General features: G+C 41.8%; 1 protein-coding gene across 33 annotated transcripts in view; it reads right to left on the reverse strand.

Moving 5' to 3' along the window:
• The window catches only part of foxp1b (forkhead box P1b), a 232,673-nt gene that overhangs the window by 5,960 nt on the left and 200,902 nt on the right, over positions 1 to 25,811 (reverse strand). For 20 of the 33 annotated variants that reach the window (XM_090206154.1, XM_090206144.1, XM_090206145.1 and 17 more), the window contains 8 exons: positions 20,680 to 20,767; positions 18,960 to 19,043; positions 6,340 to 6,550; positions 6,074 to 6,150; positions 5,268 to 5,369; positions 3,097 to 3,218; positions 2,213 to 2,282; positions 1,823 to 1,989 (listed from right to left, as the gene is read on the reverse strand). In XM_090206154.1, the coding sequence (XP_090062280.1) occupies positions 1,823 to 1,989; positions 2,213 to 2,282; positions 3,097 to 3,218; positions 5,268 to 5,369; positions 6,074 to 6,150; positions 6,340 to 6,550; positions 18,960 to 19,043; positions 20,680 to 20,767 (921 nt within the window). Of the gene's footprint in view, positions 1 to 834; positions 1,990 to 2,212; positions 2,283 to 2,561; positions 2,732 to 3,096; positions 3,219 to 5,267; positions 5,370 to 6,073; positions 6,151 to 6,339; positions 6,551 to 18,959; positions 19,044 to 20,679; positions 20,768 to 25,811 lie in introns of those variants that run through there. The other 13 variants (XM_090206153.1, XM_090206149.1, XM_090206152.1 and 10 more) reach the window with 3 other exon arrangements.

Raw genomic sequence — 25,811 nt, forward strand, 5'->3', positions numbered from 1 at the left:
AAGCCCTGGTTTCTTCTCTGTAGTAAAAGTCTAACTCTGTCTAACACCATGCAGGGCTTTGAGCTAGACAGCTGGTAAACACATGTAAGGCCTGGACCACTCTATAGCCAGTAGTTGTCTGTAAGCCAGGTGAAGACCTGTAAGACGTTGGGTCTATGAGCTAGGTTTGGTTTGTGTGGGATGAGGATGTAGTGATTCTGTAGCTTGTGTGAGGTGTGTCTCTTGGAGAATGGAGAGGAGAGAGGGAGCTGGCTTTAGAGCAATAGAGGTGCTAGCAAGTAAACCTGAACTTTTGTTTGAAGGCGTGCTGCTTCATAGAAGATAGAAGAAATGGTGCTTTGCACGAATGCACTGAAGTTTTACGCTCTGATGCATTTTGTTCTTATATAAAGCTTATCCACATACATATTGTGAAAATAGCTCAGTATATGGGTTTTATCAGCCTCAAGATAAAGAGAGGGAGAGAGATGAGGCAGCCTTTGGGCCAGCACACCCATCCTGTCTCTGCCTTTCCTGTTCCAGAGCGATGCCCAAAGCTATGTTCCCAGTGATTAGGGATGGCACTTTCCTCCATTTCGCCACAAGCTCATTACTGCACCTTTTTGTTTTCAGGCACAATTTCCCTCTAGCTGAGATATTTCACATCCCTAAATCTAGCAGAGCTGCACATCAGTGGTCTGCCCCACATCTGGAAATTATGCTGCCTGCCCCATATTATTTTAGGCTTAGAACATAGAAGACAGTGCTATACAACAAGTGAATAGGGAACTGCGGTTTCCAGGCAGACCACAGTTTTCCTACATGGGAACCTTGGACTATTTCTTCTAGACTAATTACGTTTTTTTTTTTTTTTTTTTCTTTCGACAACCGAGAGGGTTTTGAATGTGTTCTAACTCATGTTTCAGTGTAGAGGAGACAACAGCTCTTTCACTTTGTGTTCTGGCATTTTGTAAATATTTTTTTTTAAATTGGAGGGGTGATTATGGCGGGACTCAGCCGACAGTAGGACAATTTTTTAAACCGTAATAAAGGAGAGTTATAAACTTTGTGTTGAAATAACAAGAGGGCTCCAGTCTTTTCTTCCCGGCCTGCCTGGCTTTGGAGTTTCCTTTTTCAGGGAAGGCTACAGCCATAGTCACAGTTCTGACCTTTCATTCAACCGCTCCAATGTCATCCTTATTTTATTTAGCATTGTTTCATGTTCCTTAAATATGTTATTTACATGTAACATCCAATTTTAAGGCATTTTTGGTGATATTAAAATGCTAGATCAAAAAATGTGTTTGGGCATCCCGAGTGGCTCAGCGGTCTAAGGTACTGTATCGCAGTACTAGAGGTGTCACTAAAGACCCGGGTTTAATCCCGGGCTGTATCACAACCAGCCGTTATTGGGAGTCCCATAGGAAGGCAAGGGTTTGACCGAGGAGGTTTTACTAAGCTCATCGCGCTCTAGCGTCTCCTTGTGGCGAGCCGGTTGCCTGCAGGCTGACCCCAGTCGTCAGTTGAACTGTGTTTCCTCAGACACATTGGTGCGGCTGGCTTCCGGGTTAAGCGGGCGGGTGTTAAGAAGCATGGTTTGATGGGTCATGTTTCGGAGGACGCATGACTCGACCTTCGCCTCCCGAGCCTGTTTGGGAGTTGCAGCGATGAGACAAGATCGAAATTGGGGAGTAAAAGGGGGTAATTGAAAAAAAATAATTAAAATAATGTCTGATCAAATCCATTCTGTTTGGGATCTATTTGAATCAGTGACCAGCTGAAACTCTTTCCTTCCCTTCAGTCTTAAACAGATACTATAAATAGAAAGTAAGGAGCCACTCACATAGCTGGCAAGGGAGACCGTCCTAGGCTGCTGTCACTGCCGTTGCTGTTTCCATGGTCCATCGCTCCAATCATCTCCTCTCGGATGGCATTCGCCAGCGAGTTGAGGGTAGGACTTCCAATGGAAGCAGTAGTGTATAGAGGTATATTGTTTTCTGCCATTGAAGCCTGAAAAGCATGCACAGTGTTAAAACAGTGAAACGGAAGAGAACTGTCAGCACATTTCAACTTCCCTCCATCCCACCTGCACTACATCCAAAAACAAGTAAGAGTGACCAGGAGTCGGAGGTGGAGACAGTGTTATGTTTATTATTTCCTGCCTTTCTTTCCCCTCACAGTGAAAGGGTACAAGGTAAATAGAGCTTGATACTGAGACAGTATTCATATTTACCTGGAAGGCTGCAGAGAGAGCCGGACCATAGCCCAAGCTGGTCTGGATGTTCTTCACTAAGGCTGGACTTCTGCAGACAACAACTTTAGTTTAGAAAATGCTCGTAGTTCATTTAATAAAATGCTGGTAATTTTATCACACAATGAAAATGCACTGACTCATTTAAATTAATTGTTTTCATTGTAAGGAAGACAAGACAAGTTGATGGAAGCAGTTTTTGTAAAAGCATGATGTAAAAAGGAAGAGCTAAACACAGCGGCATGATGGGAACACAGAGGCAGAGCATGCAGGTAGTGGGGGGGGGGAGCTGGGGATCAAGAGGCGGGGTGGGCCAGGCAGACGTTCTTACTGTACTAGGAGCTCATCAAAGTTCTCATCAGCTGTGTATTTCTGAGGCCGGCCTCGCTGTATATGGCGGCCGCATTTAAACTCCTCATCATCAACAGTCCAAAAGGACCCAAACTCGTCCTCTACTCTCACAAAGCACTTATGCTGGGAAAGGTTGGTGCGGATGGTACCCTGGGTGGGAGACAAGCAGCAGGGCAGCCAGATGCAGATGCAGTGACCACAACACAACAGCACAGAGGACAGACAGACAGATAGACACAGGGACAGACAGACAGATAGACACATGGACAGACAGAGGGACAAGGGAGGAAAGGGTAAGGATCAAAATGAAAATGAAAATGAAAACAAGTACAAGCCAATGTGGGTGATGATGCGACACCAGCGGCAGAGTACTGAAAGCATGGGGGATGCTGCACACCAAAGCAAGCAGGGACTTTGGGGGGCATCGTGGCACACAGACAATGAGATGGAGCAGCCTCTTCCCATAGATCCACAACCAGCCAGACACGAGAGTCAGCCAGAGATAGCAGACCTACCCAGTGATCTTTTGTGGCCTTCTCTTTTGGAACTCTAGTTCATCCACTGTCCACACAGCCCCTTTAACGTTTTCTACTCGCACAAAACATTTGTGAAGACTAAGATTATGCCGGACTGCATTCTGCAGTTGGTTTAAAAAAAGAAGGGAGAGAAAAATTCTATCAACACACGAAAACGTCTAATCATTAACATTTCATTTCAGAGAAGAAACATTTAGACAGGCACATACATACATGATAGAACCTTGTAAATTTTTTCAAGTATCAGTGATCTATCGGCAGTAAAGTTTCAAACAAGAAAAAGATTGTGGAAATATTTTCCAGTTACTATGGCAATACAGTTTCATTTCATCAACATCCTTTCAAGATATCATTCACAGAGCCTTAAGTTATGATGAGCCATTTGAGAAGAGTCACCAAAACCTTGATAACAAAAACCCAGACTGAACAAAGACAGTGATCAAATAAACCAGTCTGTTAGACTTGTTAGTTTCAGTTATGACTTTACCTACAATTTAACCATAAGGAAGAAGACACACTTCCAAAAGCTTTAGCTGTTGGCTTACATTATAAGCTTTTTCATGAGACCATTGAGTATGAAGGTTACATTTTTTAAATTAACCAATCACTGACACATGAGATTAGAACTCTGTAAATGTATTGGCCCCTTGTCATCTGAGTACCTTAGTGTGTTTTTGTGTGTGTGTGCACGCCAATATGCAGGAGTGTGTCACAGTGTAGGATTTTTGTTTATAACTCAAATGTGCCCCTATGGTCGGGCTGTCAGCGGCAGGGGAAACAGGCAGTTAGAGAGCTGAGGGAGGACAGTGAGCCGTGGAGAGGGGCTAGGGGGTCTCACTTACAGCTGCGCTGTGGATACGCTACACTACAGGCCCTCCTTGCCTTATGAGGGTAGCCTTCAATGCTTCATCACTCTCTTTTCTCTTACTCCTTCTCTCCTACTCTCTCTCCTCCTCCTTTTTGTCTGCCCTCTCTTTTTCTCTGGGGTTTGTCTGCCTGTGTGTGTGTGTGGCCCAGTGGAAAAGAAATAAGGTGTTCTCAGTTTAAATTCTGTGGGAGGGTCTCGGCCAGAAGTTCCTGGCAGCACATTGGTGTGTTAAACCGATGCCACCCACCACCAAAAACATCTCCAAATATTAGCTGGGGATTTTTTACAAGAATGAACGTTTTCCCTCATATGTTTGTCTGCAAGGCAACGGACAGTGTTTGTGTTAGGAGTGGTTCTATTTAGATATAATAAATGTGGCAAGGTTATGAATTGGATACAGGCTCATTCATTGCATTTAAACTTGATATATTTCACTATCATTTACACTGAACAAAAATATAAAGACAACATGTAAATTGTTGGTCCCATGTTTCATGAGCTGAAATAAAAGAATCCCTGAAACTTTCCATATGCTCAAAAAGCTTATTTCTCTCAATGTTTGTTTATATCCCTGTTAGTGAGCATTTCTTCTTTGCCAAGATAATCCATCTACCTGACAGGTGTGGCATATCAAGAACCACGCCAGCCCAGAACCTCCACACCCGGCTTCTTCACCTTTGGGATCATCTGGGGGGTATGGGGGGGGGGGGGGGGGGGGTGCTGAGGAGTATTTCTGTCTGTAATAAATCCATTTTGTGGGGACAAACTCATTATGATTGGCTGGGCCTGGCTCCCCAGTAGGTGGGCCTGCCTGCCAAGTGGGTGGGCCTATGCCCCCCCATGACCTGTTGCAGCCCTGCCCATTCATGTGAAATCCATAGATTAGGCCCTAATGAATTTATTTCAATTGACTGATTTCTTTAAATTAACTGTAACTCAGTAAAATCTTTGAAATTGTTGCATCTTGCATTTCTATTTTTGTTCTGTGTACATAAAACAAGAGAGCTTATGCATTGTAAATGTCCACAGAACAACATTATACAGACATAGGCCCTTTAGCTCTTAGATGGCTAACATTTGTTTCTGTTTGCTTCAAGAAAAGAAAAATAGCATAATATTGCTTTGTTTTGTGAATATTGATTTCCTTATACGAACTGTAACTCAGTAAAATATTTGAAATAGTTGCACAATGAATTATATATTTTTGTTCAGTATAATTCCACAAGATCAACACAACAATCCCTGCCCTTTATATTAGTCTAAGGTGAAGACTGATTTTTACCTTCCATGTTGCGGCATTGCGCCTGAAATATGCAAACATTCGTGTGAACCAGTTGTAAATTTCATTTAGTGTTAGCTGCTTTTCTGGGGATTCAAGGATACCCTGGAAAAGACCAAGAGACAGAAACAACATTTAACATTTTGTTCCCTCTGAAAAACAAACATTATTCACTAGTGGCATGCAGGTTGTCTGTGCTCTCCTGAAAGAACACAGACAACAGTCTGTCTGTGTGATTTTGTGCACAATCTGTACCCTCTTGCTTTGTTTATGGAACACTGTCTGGTTCCCATTCAAATTTCGCAATTTGAATATATTTCTTTTGGCAGTGTAAATGGAGGGAAGTGAAAACATTTCTCAGGCAGATTACAGGCCAGCAATTACGCCAGGCTCAGATTAACTCCTGAGATCACAGATTACTGCGAGCCGGCCGATAATTGACTGGCCATCTTAGAACAGGTTCAGGTTCATCCCTACTGTTGTGTGAAATGAATTTCATAATCACATTCACTGTAATGCTTAATCAAAAGTAATTGTTATATATGGCTGTCCCGAGCGCATTCTTCCACTCATTTGCAGATGGTTAATCTTCCGCTGCACGTCTAAATTGTATTTGAAATTTAACAAGGAGGCATAGGGAAAAAATAAGCAGTTTGTGTCTTGGCTGAATATTTTGCTGCTGCGTGCCCTGTTAACGACGGAAGCCACTGAAGCAGATTAAAGGCCCTATTCCTTTAAGTGACAGATTAAATGCATTACAAGTTACCAGCCCAGAGCAGATCGGAGCCAGCCGAGCAGAGGATCCTTACCTGGCGTATTAACGAGGCATACGTGAAGGGAGGTCTGACTTCAGCATTCATGTAGAACTCTTTGTTCTGGACAATATCTGTACAAGGGTAGCAACCACAACATACAGACAGACATAGACAAAAGCCATAGTTAGTAGCTATTATAGACGCAACATTTCCATTTGCAGTCTGATAGATTTGAAATTGTATGTGTGTGTGTGTGTGTGTGTGTGTGTGTGTGTGTGTGTGTGTGTGTGGGAGGGGGGGGGGGTATATGGGTCCAGTACCTGGGGAGATTGGCATGTTGTACTTATCAGAGTAACGTCGGCGCATGGGGCCCACACTGTGGTGGATGCTGTTGGGGGTGATGACAGAGTGGGCCTGGGACAGGGGCGTCAGGGGGGCCGTGGGGGTGGTAGGGGTCTGGGGCAGGCTCAGGGGGGGTGAGGCCTCATGGGGGGCTGTCTTGGACAGGGTGACGCTGGACACCAGGTTGAGCTGGGAGAGAGAGTAAACAAAACACAACACAGACAGACAGACAGACCGGAGCTTGTTAATTATCCAGTGTCTCAAGACGCCTCATTGGCTAGGCTGATCACAGCTTTAATTATGGGCCACCCTGAAGATGATCCGTGAACGTTTGCTAAACGTCCTGTTCATTCTCTCTCCACCTCCTTCTCCTTCTCCATCCTTCACTTCTTTCACCTCCTCCTCATGGATCTCTCTCCTCTCCTCCTCCTTCCCTAACGGCTCAGCTTCCTGCTCTCTGTTTGCCTCCCTTTGTTTGATCTGCTGGCAGATCACACCCACACACTTCAACCAACCCCCTCCCCTCCCCGGGGATGGGCGACTGGCAAGGGTGAGGGGAGATGGGCGGCACTAACAGCCCTGACAAATGACAGTGAGATTCTCACCTCCCGCTGAGCAACCACTAATAAGCCACGTAGAGGAAGCAGACAATCTGGGCTAATTACAAGCTGAAATTGTATTGTAAGGACTCTAATTAGGAGATGCTTATGGAGGTGATGTGATGATTAAATGCTGTATCTAAATGACCCCATCATCAGGGCTACGCTGGCTGGCGCAAAATGGCTACGGAATATTTTGTAGAAGGGGGAGAGAGAGGGTTTGCTGTTCTTTCGAGGGGTGGGGTGTGAAAAGGGAGTGGGGAGAGATATTAGTAATAATGTCTACAAGGTAAACTAATTAAGCCAAGTGCTCCAAAGGTATACCATGGCTTCCAGCAGATGAGGCTGCTTCCAAACACTGCCTCCACAGTGGAACAGCAGTCAAGTGGAAAATTCTAGCCTGACCCTTTGCTCCAGTTATTAATTTGCAAGAATACTAATGACACATATACATATTCCCACAAAATTGTTATAATTGCTAATTTGCCCGAAGGAGGCCAGTTTCCAAATTAAACACCACTTCAGTCTGCGAGGAAAGAGGGGAGGAAAAAACAGAGAGAGAGAGTGGGCAGGAGGTGTCACCTCTTTGACAATCATTTGCGGACTTTGCTAACAAATTAATGAAAAGTCGAAGCTGTCAATTGCTTTGGAGGTATCAGATGTCAAATTTTTGCTGATAATGGTTGTGGGTGCCTGGAGATGCAAGGAAGGCGGGGGGCTTGAAGGTGAAAGTGAACAGACAGTGTTTAACATCTCACCCCCATCACATGGAGCCTACATGGCCACCCAATTACCACAACCCTATTAGCAGTCATTACCATTGAGATGGCCCCATATGATAGACAAGTATATAATAAAGAAATCTGGGGCTAGCTGCATGGCTGGCACCACTGCTTAATTCATCATTGACATGGCATTGACGTAACCAGGTTACGGCTAGTGTGATTTTTTAAATTAAATGTATTTTTTGTATTTGTATTCACTTGCTAAAACAAAGGAATTGTGTCTGTTTTTTCTGCATCAATAGAGATATGTATGCATTTAATGTTAATTTACAATTCTGAGGCCGAAATATGCCTTTTGACAGAGTTCTTCACAAATACATGAAGGATCTGAATTTGATCACCCTGTTATAGGATCATTTTCCTGCAATGCAGGGAATGTAAAAATTCTAGTGTATTTAAAAAAGCCTCAGAAGTATGTAATTTCCACTTTCAAATTTCAGACTTGATCAACCCCTGAAAAAAATGTCCATTAACACATAACTGTATACTGTAGATTCACTACTGTAAATTCACTACTGTACAAGTGTGTTATTCTAAATCAAGACCCAAATAAATCACACTTGGGTTTATTGTTTTCTGACAGAATACTATCAATAGACTGGGCGTCTGACTTATTTTCCTGTTGACTAGCAGTCTTTGTTTCATGTTTCATCCATATTCCCCAGCCATAAACAGTGAGTGGCCCTCAACAATAGGCCAGACAGCCTGGTAATAGCATGGCCTTTGTTTCCCTCACCATTTGGGCTCACTCCAGTGCAGAGACAAAATGAGACTTCACACAGAAATTAATTAAATGGTAATGGGTGATCTAATTATACTGGCTTTGATTCGCCAAGCTGCTAAAGAAAAAATAAACAAAAATTCCCTCCTTAATTTTAATTATGTACTGTGAAAAGGTCAGATTTCTGACAAGAATGCTTAGTGACACCAACTACAGACACACAATCCCACAACCACACAATGACAACTACTAACACATATGCATCGCACACACAAAACACGCACACACACACAGTTTATGCGCTGCATTCTGTCTTGAATTTTTTTCCAATCAAGCTCAAAGGAATAAACACAATCCTATTCAGTTGACACTGTGTATGTACAGTATATGCTTGCTCTGTATTTAATCTAGGCTAACTGTTAATTAGACCATTTATGTAGGAGAGTGTACTGTATGACGTGTGCTGTAGAAAAAGTTTGTGGACACCTGCTAGTCGGACATCTCATTCCAAAATCATGAGCATTAATATGGAGTTGGTCCCCCCTTTGCTGCTATAACAGCCTCCACTCTTCTGGAAAGGCTTTCCACTAGATGATGGAACATCTAGCCTCCATTCGGGGACTAGACTCCATTCAGCCACAAGAGCATTAGTGAGGTCGGGCACTGATGTTTGGCGAATAGGCCCGGCTTGCACAGAATTGTCTAGAATGTCAATGTATGCTGTAGCATTAAGATTTCCCTTCACTGGAACTAAGGGGTCTTTGCCCAATCCATGAAAAACAGCCCCAGGCCATTATTCCTCCTCCACCAAACTCTACAGTTGGCACTATGCATTTGGGCAAGTACTGTTCTCCTGGCATCTGCCAAACCCAGATTTGTTCGTCGGACTGAGAGATGGTGAAGCATGATTCATCACTCCAGAGAACGCATTTCTACTGCTCCAGAGTCCAATGGCGGCGAGCTTTACAGCCGACGCTGTATGCCAGCCGACGCTTGGCATTGCGCATGGTGATCTTTAGGCTTGTGTGAGGCTGCTCGGCCATGGAAACCCATTTCATGAAGCTCCCGACAAACATATATCGTGCTGACATTGCTTCCAGAGGCAGTTTGGAACTAGGCAGTGAGAATTGCAGCCAGGGACAGACAATTTTTATGGTTCAGCACTTGGTCCGTTCTGTGAGCTTGTGTGGCCTACCACTTCGTGGCTGAGCCGTTGTTGCTCCGAGACATTTCCACTTCACAATAACAGCACTTACAGCAGCTCAAAAAGGGCAGGAATTTGACGAACTGACTTGTTGGAAAGGTGGCATCCTATGACGGTGCCACATTGAAAGTCACTGAGCTCTTCAGTATGGCCATTCTACTGCATGGCTGTGTGCTTGAGTTTATATACCTGTCAGCAACGGGTGTGGCTGAAATAGCCAACTCCACTAATTTGAAAGGATCTCCACATAATTTTGTACATATAGTGTATGTGCTCCTAATTAATCAATGGAAACTGGTATTGTTTCTAAGATCCACGATTCCCATTATTTTTGCTGATGATAACAACTTAATTTTATCACACAAGAATTTCGATTCACTAATCAATGAAGCCAACTCAGGCTTGGCCAAGTTTTCTAAATGGTTCCAGATAAAACAAAATCTTAAAATGTAAAAAAATGCAACTTTTGTAAAAAATAAAAAATAAATCCTGAATCTCAATTAGTGCGAATGAAATGGACTGCTGCAAAGTGGTGAAGTCCGTTGCTATCATCAGAAAGATTAGTGGTTTGGTTCATCGGGTTTGCTTCCTAACACTATACTACAGCCTAATTGACCCATATCTCATTTACTGCAATAATGTCTGGGCCAGTACATATGCTTCCTACCTACACAAGTTACTCATCATACAGAAGAAATGTGCACCTCCTCTAACTCCTTGGCTCCATCTGCCCCTCTGTTTAAGAGACTCAATATATTGTCTATCCACAACATTAATATATTTATGCACCTTCATCTACAAATACACATACCTCCCAGACAGCCTACCTAAGGTTGGGAGGTATCCAGATTACATGGTATTATCGGTATTGCACACAAGGGTTGCTATTTTTTTTCAAATGTAAAAAAAAGACCCAAAAACATAACTTACCAGAATGCTAACAAAATGCTAACAAGTACTAAGGAATTCTCATAGCGGAAGCTAGGTAAATGCTAACGAGCGCATGCATTTACCTCATAAAGTTATGCAAGTATCTCAAAACGCAGTTTTCAGCACACACACAAAACAAATATTATGAGGGGATTGTCTCTGCTGCTGTTACTAAGAAGCTTGATCTTGCAAGTTAGCAAAACCCGGCTGGAGAGAATTTATTAGGCACATCTTAGATAGTTCACTTGATAGTTAGTTATAAGATATATAGTTGGCAAACATTAGTAGTGGATTTCATACAAGTGTAACTTGATCACCTCACTTCACAAAGCTCCCATTTTGCACTTTGTGCTTCTTTGTAAACAAACACCCGTGACTGGCTCAAATCGCTGTTTTGGGAAACTAGTCCCAGTAAGCTTCATAATAAAAAAGTTATATAATGAAAATATATCTAATTGGCAAAATAATGAACGTGATCTGCTTTATCTATTACTTAGCGCAAAAGTTGACTGCAGGTACTTAATATATCGACAGCAGTACTAATATTCAAAGCCCAGAATGTTAACACGTACTAAGGAATCGTCATAGAAACTGCTAACAAAATGCTAACGAGCGCATTGCGAACATTTTGTACAGTGTCTGACCTAAACTATACAAGTAAATAGCTAGCTAGCTACTAATTTAGCAAACCAAATGCACAACTGCAGAGCATTTAGCATATTTTTGCCAGTTAACTTAATAGTTATAAGATATCTAGCTGGCAAACATTTAGTTGTGAATTCCATACTGTAATTAGTTCACCTGGCACATGCTGCATGACAGTGAGTGACTCACAAGGCTCTGGTCTCTGGTCGCTGTGTGCTTGTAAACAAACACCATGTGACACGTGACTGGGAACTACTGTAAAGTACATATTCATTTGACAGATGAAATGAAGAAAGCAACCTATTGCACAAGTTGACTGCATGTATTTACTTAAAAAGTAGCTAAAATATTAACCTTTTTTTTTTTTTAAACATCCAAGAAAAAGTTAACGGTATTGACAGTATTGAAAAACCATCCTGTGGCTTTTTCCAAATACCCCAGTATAATGTATACCGCCCAAGCCAAAATCTACCTAAACCTTTCAATGGATTCTTCCAGGTTAATTCCCAAACCCATGCATACAACACAAGACGTAACGATAACCTTCACTCTCCCCACTGCAACACCTCACATAGTCAATTCTCTGGCTGATACAGATGTTCCATACTCTAGAATTCCTATCTTCACATTGTCAAAACATCATCATCCCTCAATAACTTAAAGCATAGACTAGAGGTCAGCCTGAAGAATCAAACTACCCAGTAGTTTCCTCCATGTAGCCTAACTCTCATACACACACGCACACACACATTTATTTAAAAATGTATTTTCTTGTATACTGTCACGCCCTGGCCATAGAGAGGCTTTTATTCTCTATTTTGGGTAGGCCAGGGTGTGACCAGGGTGGACATCCTAGTTTCTTTATTTCTATGTTTTCTGTTTCTATGTTTTGGCCAGGTATGGTTCTCAATCAGGGACAGCTGTCTATCGTTGTCTCTGATTGGGAATCATACTTAAGCAGCCTTTTTTCCTTTGTAGTTTGTGGGTAGTTGTCTTTGTTAGTGGCACGATAGCCCTAGTAAGCATCACGTTTCTTGTTGTGTTGGTGACATTTACATAAAGGAAAATGTACGCTTACCATGCTGCACCTTGGTGCAGGTCATTTCCACCATGACGTCCGTGACATATACTTAATATATCATGTACATTTGTAATTAGTATGCTCTGTTGAACTGATTGAACAAACTTTTTTTGTACTTATATTGTACAGTTGAAGTCGGAAGTTTACATACACCTTAGCAAAAACATTTAAACTCAGTTTTTCACAATTCCTGACATTTAATCCTAGTAAAAATTCCCTGTCTTAGGTCAGTTAGGATCACCACTTTGTTTTAGGAATGTGAAATGTTAGAATAATAGTAGGGAGAATGATTTAAACTTTTATTTCTTTCATCACATTCCCAGTGGGTCAGAAGTTTACATACACTCAATTAGTATTTGGTAGCATTGCCTTTAAAATGTTTAACTTGGGTCAAATGTTTCGGGTAGCCTTCCACAAGCTTCCCACAAAGAATTGGGTGAATTTTGGCCCATTCCTCCTGACAGAGCTGGTGTAACTGAGTCAGGTTTGTAGGCCTCCTTGCTCGCACATGCTTTTTCAGTTCTGCCCACACATTTTCTATGGGATTGAGGTCAGGACTTTGTGATAGCCACTCCAATACCTTGACTATGTTGTCCTTAAGCCATTTTGCCACAACTTTGGAAGTATGCTTGGGGTCATTGTCCATTTGGAAGACCCATTTGTGACCAAGCTTTAACTTCCTGACTGATGTCTTGAGATGTTGCTTCAATATATCCACATAATTTTCCTACTTCATGATGCCATCTATTTTATTAAGTGCACCAGTCCCTCCTGCAGCAATGCACCCCCACAACATGATGCTGCCACCCCCGTGCTTAACAGGTTGGGGTGGTGTTCTTTGGCCTGCAAGCCTCCCCATTTTCCCTCCAAACATAACGATGGTCATTATGGCCAAACAGTTCTATTTTTGTTTCATCAGACCAGAGGACATTTCTCCAAAAAGTACGATCTTTGTCCCCATGTGCAGATGCAAACCGTAGTCTGGCTTTTTATGGTGGTTTTGGAGCAGTGGCTTCTTCCTTGCTGAGCGGCCTTTCAAGATATGACGATATAGGACTCGTTTTACTGTGGATATAGATACTTTTGCACCTCTTTCCTCCAGCATCTTCACAAGGTCCTTTGCTGTTGTTCTGGGATTGATTTGCACTTTTTGCACCATAGTGAGTTCATCTCTAGGAAACAGAACATGTCTCTTTCCTGATCGGTATGACGGCTGCGTGGTCCCATGGTGTTTATACTTGCGTACTATTGTTTGTACATATGGTACATTCAGGCGTTTGGAAATTGCTCCCAAGGATGAACCAGACTTGTGGAGGTCTACAATTTTTTTCTGAGGTCTTATTTCTAATTTCTTTTGATTTTCCCATGATGTCAAGCAAAGAGGCTCTGAGTTTGAAGCTAGGCCTTGAAATACATCCACAGGTACACCTATAATTGACTCAAATGATATCAATTAGCCTATCAGAAGCTTCTAAAGCCATGACATCATTTTCGGGAAGTTTCCAAGCTGTTTGAAGGCACAGTCAACTTAGTGTATGTAAAATTCTGACCCACTGGAATTGTGACACAGTGAATTATAAGTGAAATAATCTGTCTGTAAACAAATGTTGGAAAAATTACTTGTGCCATGCACAAAGTAGATGTCCTAACCGACTTGCCAAAACTATAGATTGTTAACAAGACATTTGTGGAGTGGTTGAAAAACAAGTTTTAATGACTCCAACCTAAGTGTATGTAAACTTCTGACTTCAACTGTATATTGTATCTGTACTGTACTGTTTTGTCTGTCACTTGTTGACTTTGGTGCAAATAAATAAAACCTTATGCTTTACTTTAATTGTTAGGGTGAAGAAATTAGGCGTTAATTTCTGTTGTAAGCTTTTTCTCCCATCAACACCCACTCCCTGAACAGTCTAAAGCCTAGTCTAACTCAGTCTATATTCTAAAGCCTGGTGTAACCCAGTCTATAGTGTAAAGCCTGGTCTAACTCAGTCTATAGTATGAAGCCTGATCTAACTCAGAGGGCATCTCCAGTTATAGTCTAACTCAGCTCCAGCTGAGACTCAGGCCTTGACCTGTGGGATTGCCCCAATGATGCAGCCACCGAGCCACGCCAGGGCTAGATACATTTATCATAGCAAATCATTGTAGCTACCAGCATGCACTGCACTGCCACTGGAGAAAAAAGGGTGTAAAAAAAGCAGTGTCCCCCCTGAGCTTTAACACAGAGCCCTGATACAGGGTAGAGGAGAAGTAGAGAAGTCAAGATGCTATCTGCTGCCCTAGCCACTTTTCATATACAAATGTCCCTGTGTCAAGCCCTCGTTCCGAAGCCTAATCTACACAATCCGTGTGTGTGACAGAGGCAAAGCTGCAACAGACAACCTATTGTAACTCTACATATCCAGGAGCTTTATGTTGCCCTCCTGCCTGCCTGCCTACCTGCCCGCCCGCCCGCCCGCCTGCCTGCCTACGTGGAGCGCCGTACAGAGACTGACTGGAAATAAATGATTGGAGCTTTGGAAGGAACTCGTCAGAGAAGAGGACCTCTGTGTGTGTGTATGTGTGTGTGCCGCTGTGTTCAGCCCCACAGTGTACTGGCCCTCATGCTTGAGGCACTATGAATGAACTGTCACAATGACTGAACTATGGTAATGGGGTTCCTTCTAAAACAGGACAAAATAGCAGCTATATGTAAGCTGTATGTTAAGTGGTACAGCCTATAAGATAAGGATTGAACAGTAAGTCACATAATGGTATGATGACATATACAGTAGGGATGGTGTTATGGTCCGATGAATGTGGCAAAATAAGACATTGAACAGCCATCAGAATTGCTCTTAACTTGAGAGACATTGTCTTTCTGAAGCTTATTTGGTGGAATCAACAAAATACTATGTTCACAACAAGATGTTGAGGGGATTTTTCAATTAAAGAAATGTCTATATTTAAAAAAGATATATAAATATATATACAGTACCAGTCAAAAGTTTGGACACATCTACTCATTCAAAGGTTTTTCTTTATTTGTACTATTTTCTCCATTGTAAAATAACTGTGAAGACATCAAAACTATGAAATAACACACATGAAATCATGTAGTAACCAAAAAAGTGTTAAACAAATCCAAATATATTTTATATTTGAGATTCTTCAAAGTAGCCACCCTTTGCCTTGATGACAGCTTTGCACATTCTTGGCATTCTCTCAATGTTTTTCCAACAGTCTTGAAGGAGTTCCCACATTTGCTGAGCACTTGTTGGCTGCTTTTCCTTCACTCTGCGGTCCAACTCCTCCCAAACCATTTCAATTGGGTTGAGGTGCAACTGAGGCCTGGACTTTCTGACGGGCCGCTCCCAGGTGGTGAGGGTGGAAACAATATCTCCACCCCGCTGATCCTCAACACTGGGGCCCCACAAGGGTGCGTTCTCAGCCCTCTTCTGTACTCCCTCTTCACCCATGACTGCATGGCCATGCACGCCTCCAACTCAATCATCAAGTAGACGACACTACAGTGATCAACAACGAGACGGTCTACAGGGAGGAGGTGAGGGCCCTCGGAGTGTGGTGTCAGGAAAATAACCTCACACTCAACGCCAACAAAACAAAGGAGATTATCGTGGACTTCAGGAAACAGCAGAGGGAGCACCCCCCTATCCACATCGACGGGACAGTAGTGGAGAAGGTAGAAAGTTTTAAGTTCCTCAGCGTACACATCACGGACAAACTGAAATGGTCCACCCTCACAGACAGTGTGGTGAAGAGGGACAACAGCGCCTCTTCAACCTCAGGAGGCTGAATAATTTTGGCTTGTCACTGAAAACACTCACAAACTTTTACAGATGCACAATCGAGAGCATCCTGTCGGGCTGTATCACCGCCTGGTACGGCATCTGCTCCGCCCACAACCGTAAGGCTCTCCAGAGGGTAGTGAGGTCTGTACAACGCTTTACCAGGGGCAAACTTCCTGCCCTCCCGAACACCTACTATACCACATGTCACAGGAAGGCCAAAAAGATCATCAAGGACAACAACCCCCGAGCCACTGCCTGTTCACGCCGCTATCATCCAGAAGGCGAGGTCAGTACAGGTGCATCAAAGCTGGGATCGAGACTGAAAAACAGCTTCTATCTCAAGGCCATCAGACTGTTAAACAGACATCACTAACAGTGAGTGGCTGCTGCCAACATACTGACTCAAATCTCTAGCCACTTTAATAATTACAAATTGGAATGAGTGACACATGTATCACTAGTCACTTTAAACAATGCCACTTTATATAATGTTTACATACCCTACATTACTCATCTCATATGTATATACTGTACTCTATACCATCTACTGCATCTTGCCTATGCCGCACGGCCATCGCTCATCTATATATTTATATGTACATATTCTTATTCATTCCTTTACACTTGTGTGTATAAGGTAGTTGTTGTGAAATTGTTAGATTACATGTTAGACATTACTGCTAACTAGAAGCACAAGCATTTCGCTACAGTCGCATTAACATCTGCTAACCATGTGTATATGACCAATAAAGTTTGATTTGATTACTTCCAAATTTGTGGCAAAATGGCTTAAGGACAACAAAGTCAAGGTATTGGAGTGGGCAGAACTGAAAACGCGTGCGCGAGCAAGGAGGCCTACAAACCTGACTCAGTTACACCAGCTCTGTCAGGAGGAATGGGCCAAAATTCATCCAACTTATTGTGGGAAGCTTGTGGAAGGCTACCCGAAACATCTGACCCAAGTTAAACAATTTAAAGGCAATGCTACCAAATACTTATTGAGTGTATGTAAACTTCTGACCCACTGGGAATGTGATGATAGAAATAAAAGCTGAAATAAATCATTCTCTCTACTATTATTCTGACATTTCACATTCTTAAAATAAAGTGTTGATCCTAACTGACCTAAGAAGGGAATTTTTTACTATAATTAAATGTCAGGAATTGTGAAAAGCTGAGTTTAAATGTATTTGGCTAAGGTGTATGTAAACTTCCGACTTCAACTGTGTGTTATTTCATAGTTTTGATGTCTTCACTACTATTCTACAATGTAGAAAATAGTAAAAATAAAGCCAACCCCTTGAATGAGTAGGTGTGTCCAAACTTTCGACTGGTACTGTATATATGCCATTTAGCAGAAACTTTTATCCAAAGCGACTTACAGTCAAGCATGCACATATATTACATATGGGTGGTGCCAGGAATTGAAGCCACTACTCTGGTGTTACAAGTACCATGCTCTACCAACTGAGCTACAATTGACTATGATACAGAGGTTTATGTTGCTGCTCATACCAACATCAGTTCAGACACTATGGAATACCATGTGCTCCGCGTTAATAATCAGAACAAAATGTTATCTGGGATGTCAACATATGTGATCAAAACAATATTAACGTCTCCTCTCAAATGAGCAACTGCTTTTGTTTAACTTCTTTGGGACTGGGGGGCAGTATTGAGTAGCTTGGATGAGTAAGGTGCCCAGAGTAAACTGCCTGCTACTCAGGCCCAGTTGCTAATATATGCATATTATTAGTAGATTTGGGTAGAAAATACTCTGAAGTTTCTAAAACTGTTTGAATGATGTCTGTGAGTATAACAAAACTCATATGGCAGGCAAAAACCGGGGAAAAAATCCAACCAGAAAGTGGGAAATCTGAGGTTTGTAGTTTTTCAAGTCATTGTCTATCGAATATACAGTGTCTATGGGGTCATATTGCACTTCCTAAGGCTTCCACTAGATATTTGGACATAAATGATGGACTTTATCAAACAAATCAAACATTTATTGTGGGATTGCATTCTGATAAAGATCACCAAAGGTAAGTGAATATTTATAATGCTATTTCTGACTTTTGTTGACTCCACAACATGGCCGATATCTGTATGGCTTGTTTTGTTGTCTGACCGATGTACTCAGATTATTGCATGGTGTGCTTTTTCTGTAAAGCTATTTTGAAATCTGACACAGGGGTTGCATTAAGGAGAAGTTTATCTAAAGTTCCATGCATAGCAGATGTATTTTCATCAACATTTATGATGAGTATTTCTGTAAATTGATATGGCTCTCTGCAAAATCACTGGATGTTTAGGAAGCAAAACGTTACTGAACGTAACGCGCCAATGTAAACTGAGATTTTTGGATATAAATATGAACTTTATCGAACAAAACATACATGTATTGTGTAACATGAAGTTCTATGAGTGTCATCTGATGAAGATCATCAAAGGTTAGTGATTCATTTTATCTCTATTTCTGCTTTTTGTTACTCCTCTCTATGGCTGGAAAAATGGCTGTGTTTTTCTGTGACTAGGTACTGACCTAACATAATCATTTGATGTGCTTTCGTCGTAAAGCCTTTTTGAAATCGGACACTCTGGCTGGATTTACAACAAGTTCATTTTTAAAATGGTGTAAAATACTTGTATGTTTGAGGAATTTTAATTATGGGATTTCTGTCGTTTTGAATTTGGTGCCCTGCAATTTCACTGGCTGTTGGCGAGGTGGGACGATAAATGAAGAGATGAGGATATAAATTAATAAATATTTGTGAGACAATTAGACAAATGAGAGAAGAATAATGAAGGAAAACAGGCACATGACAGAGCTGCTACTCACTGGCTGTGGGGTGGGTTTGGGCTCCGTGGATTTGACGTGGAGATGCGTCATCATGGCTTGCAGACGCTCTTTGTCTTTCGCTAGCTGTAACGAGAAGGAAAAAAATTAAATCCTTTACGAACAAAAATCGAATTCTCTGTAGTACAATCCAACACATGATGTTCTTTCTCACTGTTTGTCAAATATCCAGTAGGAAGTAGTTTTATAATATGCTAGGCTAATGTGACGATAAACCTTTGTGCATTTTGATACTTTAGTCATCATGCACGAGTCTACCGTGCCATGTCTCTTCTTCAAGGTCAAACTACAAATGTTTTGTCTTAATTTGATCACTCTGTTGTCGCAGAGAATTTTCCATTATGAAAAATGTATCAACGCCTACAAAAATGTTGATTAATTAGAATCCATATAATAGTTCACATTTCCTGTTGCTGCAGGACTATTTTCCTGCAGTGAGAAACTGTTCAAATTACCATAGAATATCTGTATACTCTGTGTCCCATTGCAAATAACAAACTCTGGATCTGCCTGCATGTCCTAAACTGTTCTCTCTGTTTTACAGTAGCTGCCAGGTCAGATTATAGAGATATGCTGTGTTAGGAGGAGGACGTGTCTGATAAATTCTCACTCTTTGAGTCGCTCTCAATGACACACAACCAGAGCGGAAATAATGAGTATGACGGTAGTGTGGTGCAATGCTGAAGGAACTGAACTTGTAACCTCATCGTTCAAGGTTACAATTCTGTTAATCATGAAACTTTGTACCTTAAGTCTACTGTATATGGGGCGGCAGGGTAGCCTAGTGGTTAGAGCGTTGGACTAGTAACCGGAAGGTTGCGAGTTCAAACCCCCGAGCTGACAAGGTACAAATCTGTCGTTCTGCCCCTGAACAGGCAGTTAACCCACTGTTCCCAGGCCGTCATTGAAAATAAGAATTTGTTCTTAACTGACTTGCCTGGTTAAATAAAGGTAAAATAAAAAAATAATAATAATAAAATATAGCACATATGCTATACATAAACATGCCATTGATTCGAAAGCCTGCTTAGCAACAAAAAAATGACAAAAATAAGTTAGTTAATGGCATGGATTGTTATGTCTACCTTTCAGTTGTAATAAAACATATGCAAACCCACCTCTCCACAGACCTTTACCAACACACACTAATGGGCCAACAGTGTCCCATCCATTTTTCCATAAGTGCATACTTAATGTACATTATACTTAATGTACATACTGATTGCATATTTCCAGGGTCCGTCTTATGGAAGAAGTGCCTATCAGGCCACTCATACTGATGACTACATTAATATCTCTGATCGCCGTTATTTGTGAGAAATTTAGCATCTTCCTATTCCAATAAACCCAGTCGACAGCCCATCGTTGGCTGCTGCCTGAGCATTTCAATAAGTGTTTTATTGTTGGTGCCAAACAGTTAAAAGTAATAAATATCTATAAAACCCAGTAAAATTCAAAATGTAATTATCTTCTCTACTTAGCCCCGGGGCCCTTCATATATCTTTGCCTGGCTGTCATGCATACATAACACATTTTTAATGACTGGTTACTCACAAATGTACAAAATCATTTCATTCTTCCACCCCCCTCCATGTGTGACCCATGGTTCATTTCTGCGAGACAAGGAGGGGGCAGTAGACAGAGGAAGTGTCAGGAAAGGAGCCACAAATATTTTGGGCGAAAACAAAACTGGAAACAATACCTGCAGTTCCAGCTGCTGTACAACCTGCATTTGTACCCGACACTGGGCTGTGCTCCTGTCGTCCAGGGCGTGCTCATTGTTGAGATGCCTGAGAGAAAAGAGAAAACAAAGATTCTCAGCTCAGTGTGTCTTCACATGGTTTAACTGCAGCCTTTTATACAATTTGACACAAATCCTATCATGCTTTTTATGTGATTACGTGATCTAGTAATTCCTCTGTACAGGTACTGTGGAAATAACGTAGGAATGTCTGGTGCACACACGCACATATAATAATGGGTAAAGACTGTGCAGATCTAGAAGTATAAAACTACCCAAATATTACCAGGATTTGTATAACAATATATGCACAACCTGAAAAGGAATAATCCTTTAAGCAAAGAAGAATGGAATCCATATTTCATGAGGTGGCCATATCTGCTCAAACTTAACTTCATAGATAAGAAAAATGACTTAAGAATTTCAGGTTGGTTTCATTTAGTAAATTATGCAGTGCTTCAGTGTGCACCCTTTCTCTTTGAAGATGGCACCATCCTACTCTGGTCGGCACATTCTCCTTATTTTGGTGTATTTTTCCGGTTAATTATGTCATCAAGATTTAGAGATCTCAAATGAAGCCAGAAGGAATGGCAAAGGACAACAAGAAGAAGATAGATGGAATCTGTCAAAAACTTGCATTATGAATATAATTATGCATGATTATTTTATTCTGCAAAGATGTTCTCTTTTTCTGCACGTTTATAACTAATCTAAATAAGTAGCTTGCCCAGCAGCAGACGGGGTTTTTTCCGTGATTTATATAAAATGGTAGAGATAAGGTTCACAAGTGAAGGAAATATGATTGGAGGATTTTTATCAGCCTCTGCATGAATTACTGTTTGAAAATGCTTATGCAGGGGCATTTCATTAATCATTTCATCATAATCCGAGCAGGATGTTTGAACTGATTTCACAAATACCCTTTCATTTCACTACTTCATTATGCTCGCTAATGGATCCAATATATTATATATATCATAAATTATATCACATCTTCGGTGACCATGTAGGTCACTGTCACTAGGCATGCCTCTACGCGCTCACAGTAGCGCCGGTGGAGGAAGGAATGGTCTGCGACGTGCCTGTCTTCTCAAATGCACTTTTTCTGTCATTTACTGCAAATCAAATGTAGCCAGACCTGCCTGACCGGCTGCAGAAGCAGTGACAGGCCGGACTGATATGATGGCTCAATAAATCTAAAGGCCTCCCTGGCAGTTTTGTTGTGGGCTGATTGCTTAACATACAGACAACACGTTTGTGCATTAAAAAACACACAGACACACACAAAACAGAGATATGTGAAGGAGGGGAAAATGGATGGCATTCTGCTTGGATGTGAAGGTTTCGCTTCTAGTGGGCTATTTTCAACCTTGGGGAATTAAAATCTTTATGGAAAAATACACTGCTTTTCAGATGGCCATGTTTTATATATATGAATTACTGTAATTACTGAATTACTGTATATATATACTCAGTATTTCAATTGTATTATTTTGACAAAAAGACAGAAATGAGAAAAGGCATATCTAAGGAAAGTGTAGACGATAACCATAGCTGCTGAAATCAATTCTGTCCACTCTCAGCTTTACATTTATCTTAATGAAATAAAAGGCCATTTAATTAAATAGGTTGGGAATTGAAACTGGTAAACATTTCAGAACATCTAACTAAAATTTGAAAGAAAAAAAGGAGTAAGTAAAGACATTTCAACTTCAATTTAAACGGCATAGACCACATTTTCAATAAAGGGTGCCCTACGTGATGAGCTTTAGAATTTCTCTGTTCACAGAAACCATGCACCTTGCTTCTTTTCATCCTTTGTTACATTACTTTTTTTATTCTAATGACATGGAGAGCCACAGTGCATAATTAATAGGAAATGAAATATTCAAATGGCTCCTAATGCAGCCATGCGAAGAGCATCTGGATACAGGGAGCTGCAGGGCTCTAGCTGGGGATACAAGGAGCTAGTTCGGGATACAGGGAGCTAGCTGGGGATACAGGGAGCTAGTTCAGGAAACAGGGAGCTAGCTAGGCATACAGGGAGCTAGTTGGGGATACAGAGAGCTAGCTGGGGATACAGGGATCTAGCTGGGGATACAGGGAGCTAGTTGGGGATACAGGGAGCTAGCTGGGGATACAGGGAGCTAGCTGGGTATACAGGGAGCTAGTTGGGGATATAAGGAGCTAGCTGGGGATACAGGGAGCTAGTTGGGGATATAGGGAGCTAGCTGGGGATATAGGGAGCTAGCTGGGGATACAGGGAGCTGGTTGGGGATACAAGGAGCTAGTTGAGGATAAAGGGAGCTAGCTGGGGATACAGGGAGCTAGTTGGGGACACAGGGAGCCAGCTGGGGATACAGGGAGCTAGCTGGGGATACAGGGAGCTAGTTGGGGACACAGGGAGCTAGCTGGGAATACAGGGAGCTAGTGGGGGACACAGGGAGCTAGTTGGGGATACAGGGAGCTAGCTGGGGATACAGGGAGCTAGTTGAGAATACAGGGTGCTAGCTGGGGATACAGGGAGCTAGTTGGGGACACAGGGAGCTAGTTGGGGATACAGGGAGCTAGCTGGGGATACAGGGAGCTAGTTGAGAATACAGGGCGCTAGCTGGGGATACAAGGAGCTAGTTGGGGACACAGGGAGCTAGCTGGGGATACAGGGAGCTAGTTGAGAATACAGGGCGCTAGCTGGGGATACAAGGAGCTAGTTGGGGATACAGGGAGCTAGCTGGGGATACAGGGAGCTAGTTGAGAATACAGGGTGCTAGCTGGGGATACAGGGAGCTAGTTGGGGACACAGGGAGCTAGCTGGGAATACAGGGAGCTAGTTGGGGACACAGGGAGCTAGTTGGGGACACAGGGAGCTAGCTGGGGATACAGGGAGCTAGTTGGGGATACAGGGAGCTAGCTGGGGATACAGGGAGCTAGTTGGGGACACAGGGAGCTAGCTGGGGATACAGGGAGCTAGCTGAGGAAACAGGGAATTGCCATCGAGAGAGAATATGAATGTTGGCATGTGTCACTTTCTATACTTTAAATTAAACCGATTTTAAAAGCTTTCTGGCAGGATGACAGCCCCTAATGTAAATTGACACAATAAAACAAGTTAAATAGACATTCCTTAAAGTCAGTTTTTTACATATCATTTAGGCAGCTTTCCTTTTTTATTGGTTTTAATTAGATATACTGGACCCGCTACTTTGGACCAGCCCGATGCCACATGTCCATATAGTTGACCATTGTGTAAATTAGAATGTCTATTTTCATAGTTTTTTATAAAAACTATTTGCACATCAGTTAAAACCAATTTTTTTAAAATATGAAATATTCAATAATATTTTTCTATGATTTTTAAGAAACTATTTTTAGGACACGTGTTGAGAAATATGAAAAATAACATTGTCTACAAAATAAGTAATATCCACCAAATAGCCTATTCTTTCTTAAGCAATTGTCAGAGAGTGTTGCGGTATGAGTCAGTTAGTTTTATGAGTGCCAGAGAGAGGCAGAGGGTGCAGCACTAGAGGGCAGTGCAGTGTTTCACTAGCTGTGACCTTTGAATGGTCACTGAAGAGGGGTTCTTGACCCTCACCAATATCTGTGACTCGACCCCACCCCACACAGCACTGGATTGAAAACAGGAATAGGATTTGACCCTTTTTATTTATCAAGATAGTGCATGTAGGTATGTTGTCTTTAAAATGCATAATAAATACACACACTTCAGTCCCGTGTTAGTTGTTACTGCTGGCATGCCGAGCTGAAATCTGGTTGACGTTAGAGTCCTCCTCACCTTTCCGACTCGCCAATACTCAGTGTTCTGCTGTCTCTTATACACACTGTCTCTACTGTCTCCTCCGGTTCACTTCCACCATATCTATCCACCCCAATAATATTTTATTAAGGTGTTATTAGCATATGCCTGATTTATTGTTTGTTTGTATTTGTGATTCTCTTGGAGACGTGGAGTAAACATCAGTCTCTGGGTTTCATGTGGAAGTGGTTAAGGGTTTGAGACTTAACACCTTGGTGAGCTGCTCATTCTCTTGCCTGCTGTTAAACAAAGGCAGCTTTGTGGTGAATCTTCCAATGTTTTCTTAACATGTTCCAAGCAGTTTGGGCAGGCAACTAAAGTAAACAAGATGTTGCCATGATAACCACAGTTGTAAAAACATAGCAGAGTGACTTAGATACTTTTTTTCTAAGGTGAGCTTTACCTGGTGCACAGATTGTAATTACTCTCCCTTCTATAAACAAAGGGTGAGGCAATGTCAGAATACAATGCATAGCGATTGATTGAAGGGGACACTCACAAAACTGAAATGTTGAGGGAGAAAAAAGAGATCTGTTTTTCTAATTTGTAATGAACAACAAGTTTTTTAAAAACGACTCAAACTTTCTGTGATTTCTCGCTGTAAACTGAAATCCAAGGTAGCTCACATTATTATCATCAAAAATGATTTCAAACGTGTTTTGTGGTGCTGCAAACATTTTAGGGCACTTTTTAAAACCACCTTCTCTCGAAGTGGCTGGTTGCATATGATGAAATGAGAAATTAAACACAGAGTAGGAACAGCAGAACTGTAAGTGACCGTAAAGATTCGACCGATCTCCTGTGTGTTTGTGAGGGACCTCTGTGTGCTGTGACTGCTAGGCCCAGGATAATGGGATTGTGTCATATCTTGTTTAAAGTGCTACTAATCCGGGGAAACAGACACCCATTGATCTGCTGCCACAGCACAGATGTTTTCATCGTCTGTCTCTGTAGCCATGGTGGTGTTATGTGTTGGATTACCCATAGAACACTGCACACAAGGTTACTTAGTAAACCAGGGTTAGGCCTATACAGGGGATGATACAGTACAACGAAGGCCCAGTTCAAAGGGGATATGAATTAGGAGAAGAAGCCAAAATCCTGAGACTGGTTCAGTTTGAGAGGGTCCAGTGGGCATGGTATTGCTTGAGTTTTTTGATGAGTAGAACTATTGAATCTGACTGAGTACAAGACCTGAAAATAAGTTACTTCTGGTGCTGTTATTAAGGGATGAAATAGAGATACAACTAGTTAGGCAGTTGAGAGACAAAAAGAG

This window comes from Oncorhynchus mykiss, chromosome 17 (assembly GCF_057628025.1).
Source record: "Oncorhynchus mykiss isolate SJ-2025 chromosome 17, ASM5762802v1, whole genome shotgun sequence".
In the NCBI taxonomy this organism is placed as follows: Eukaryota; Metazoa; Chordata; class Actinopteri; order Salmoniformes; family Salmonidae; genus Oncorhynchus; species Oncorhynchus mykiss.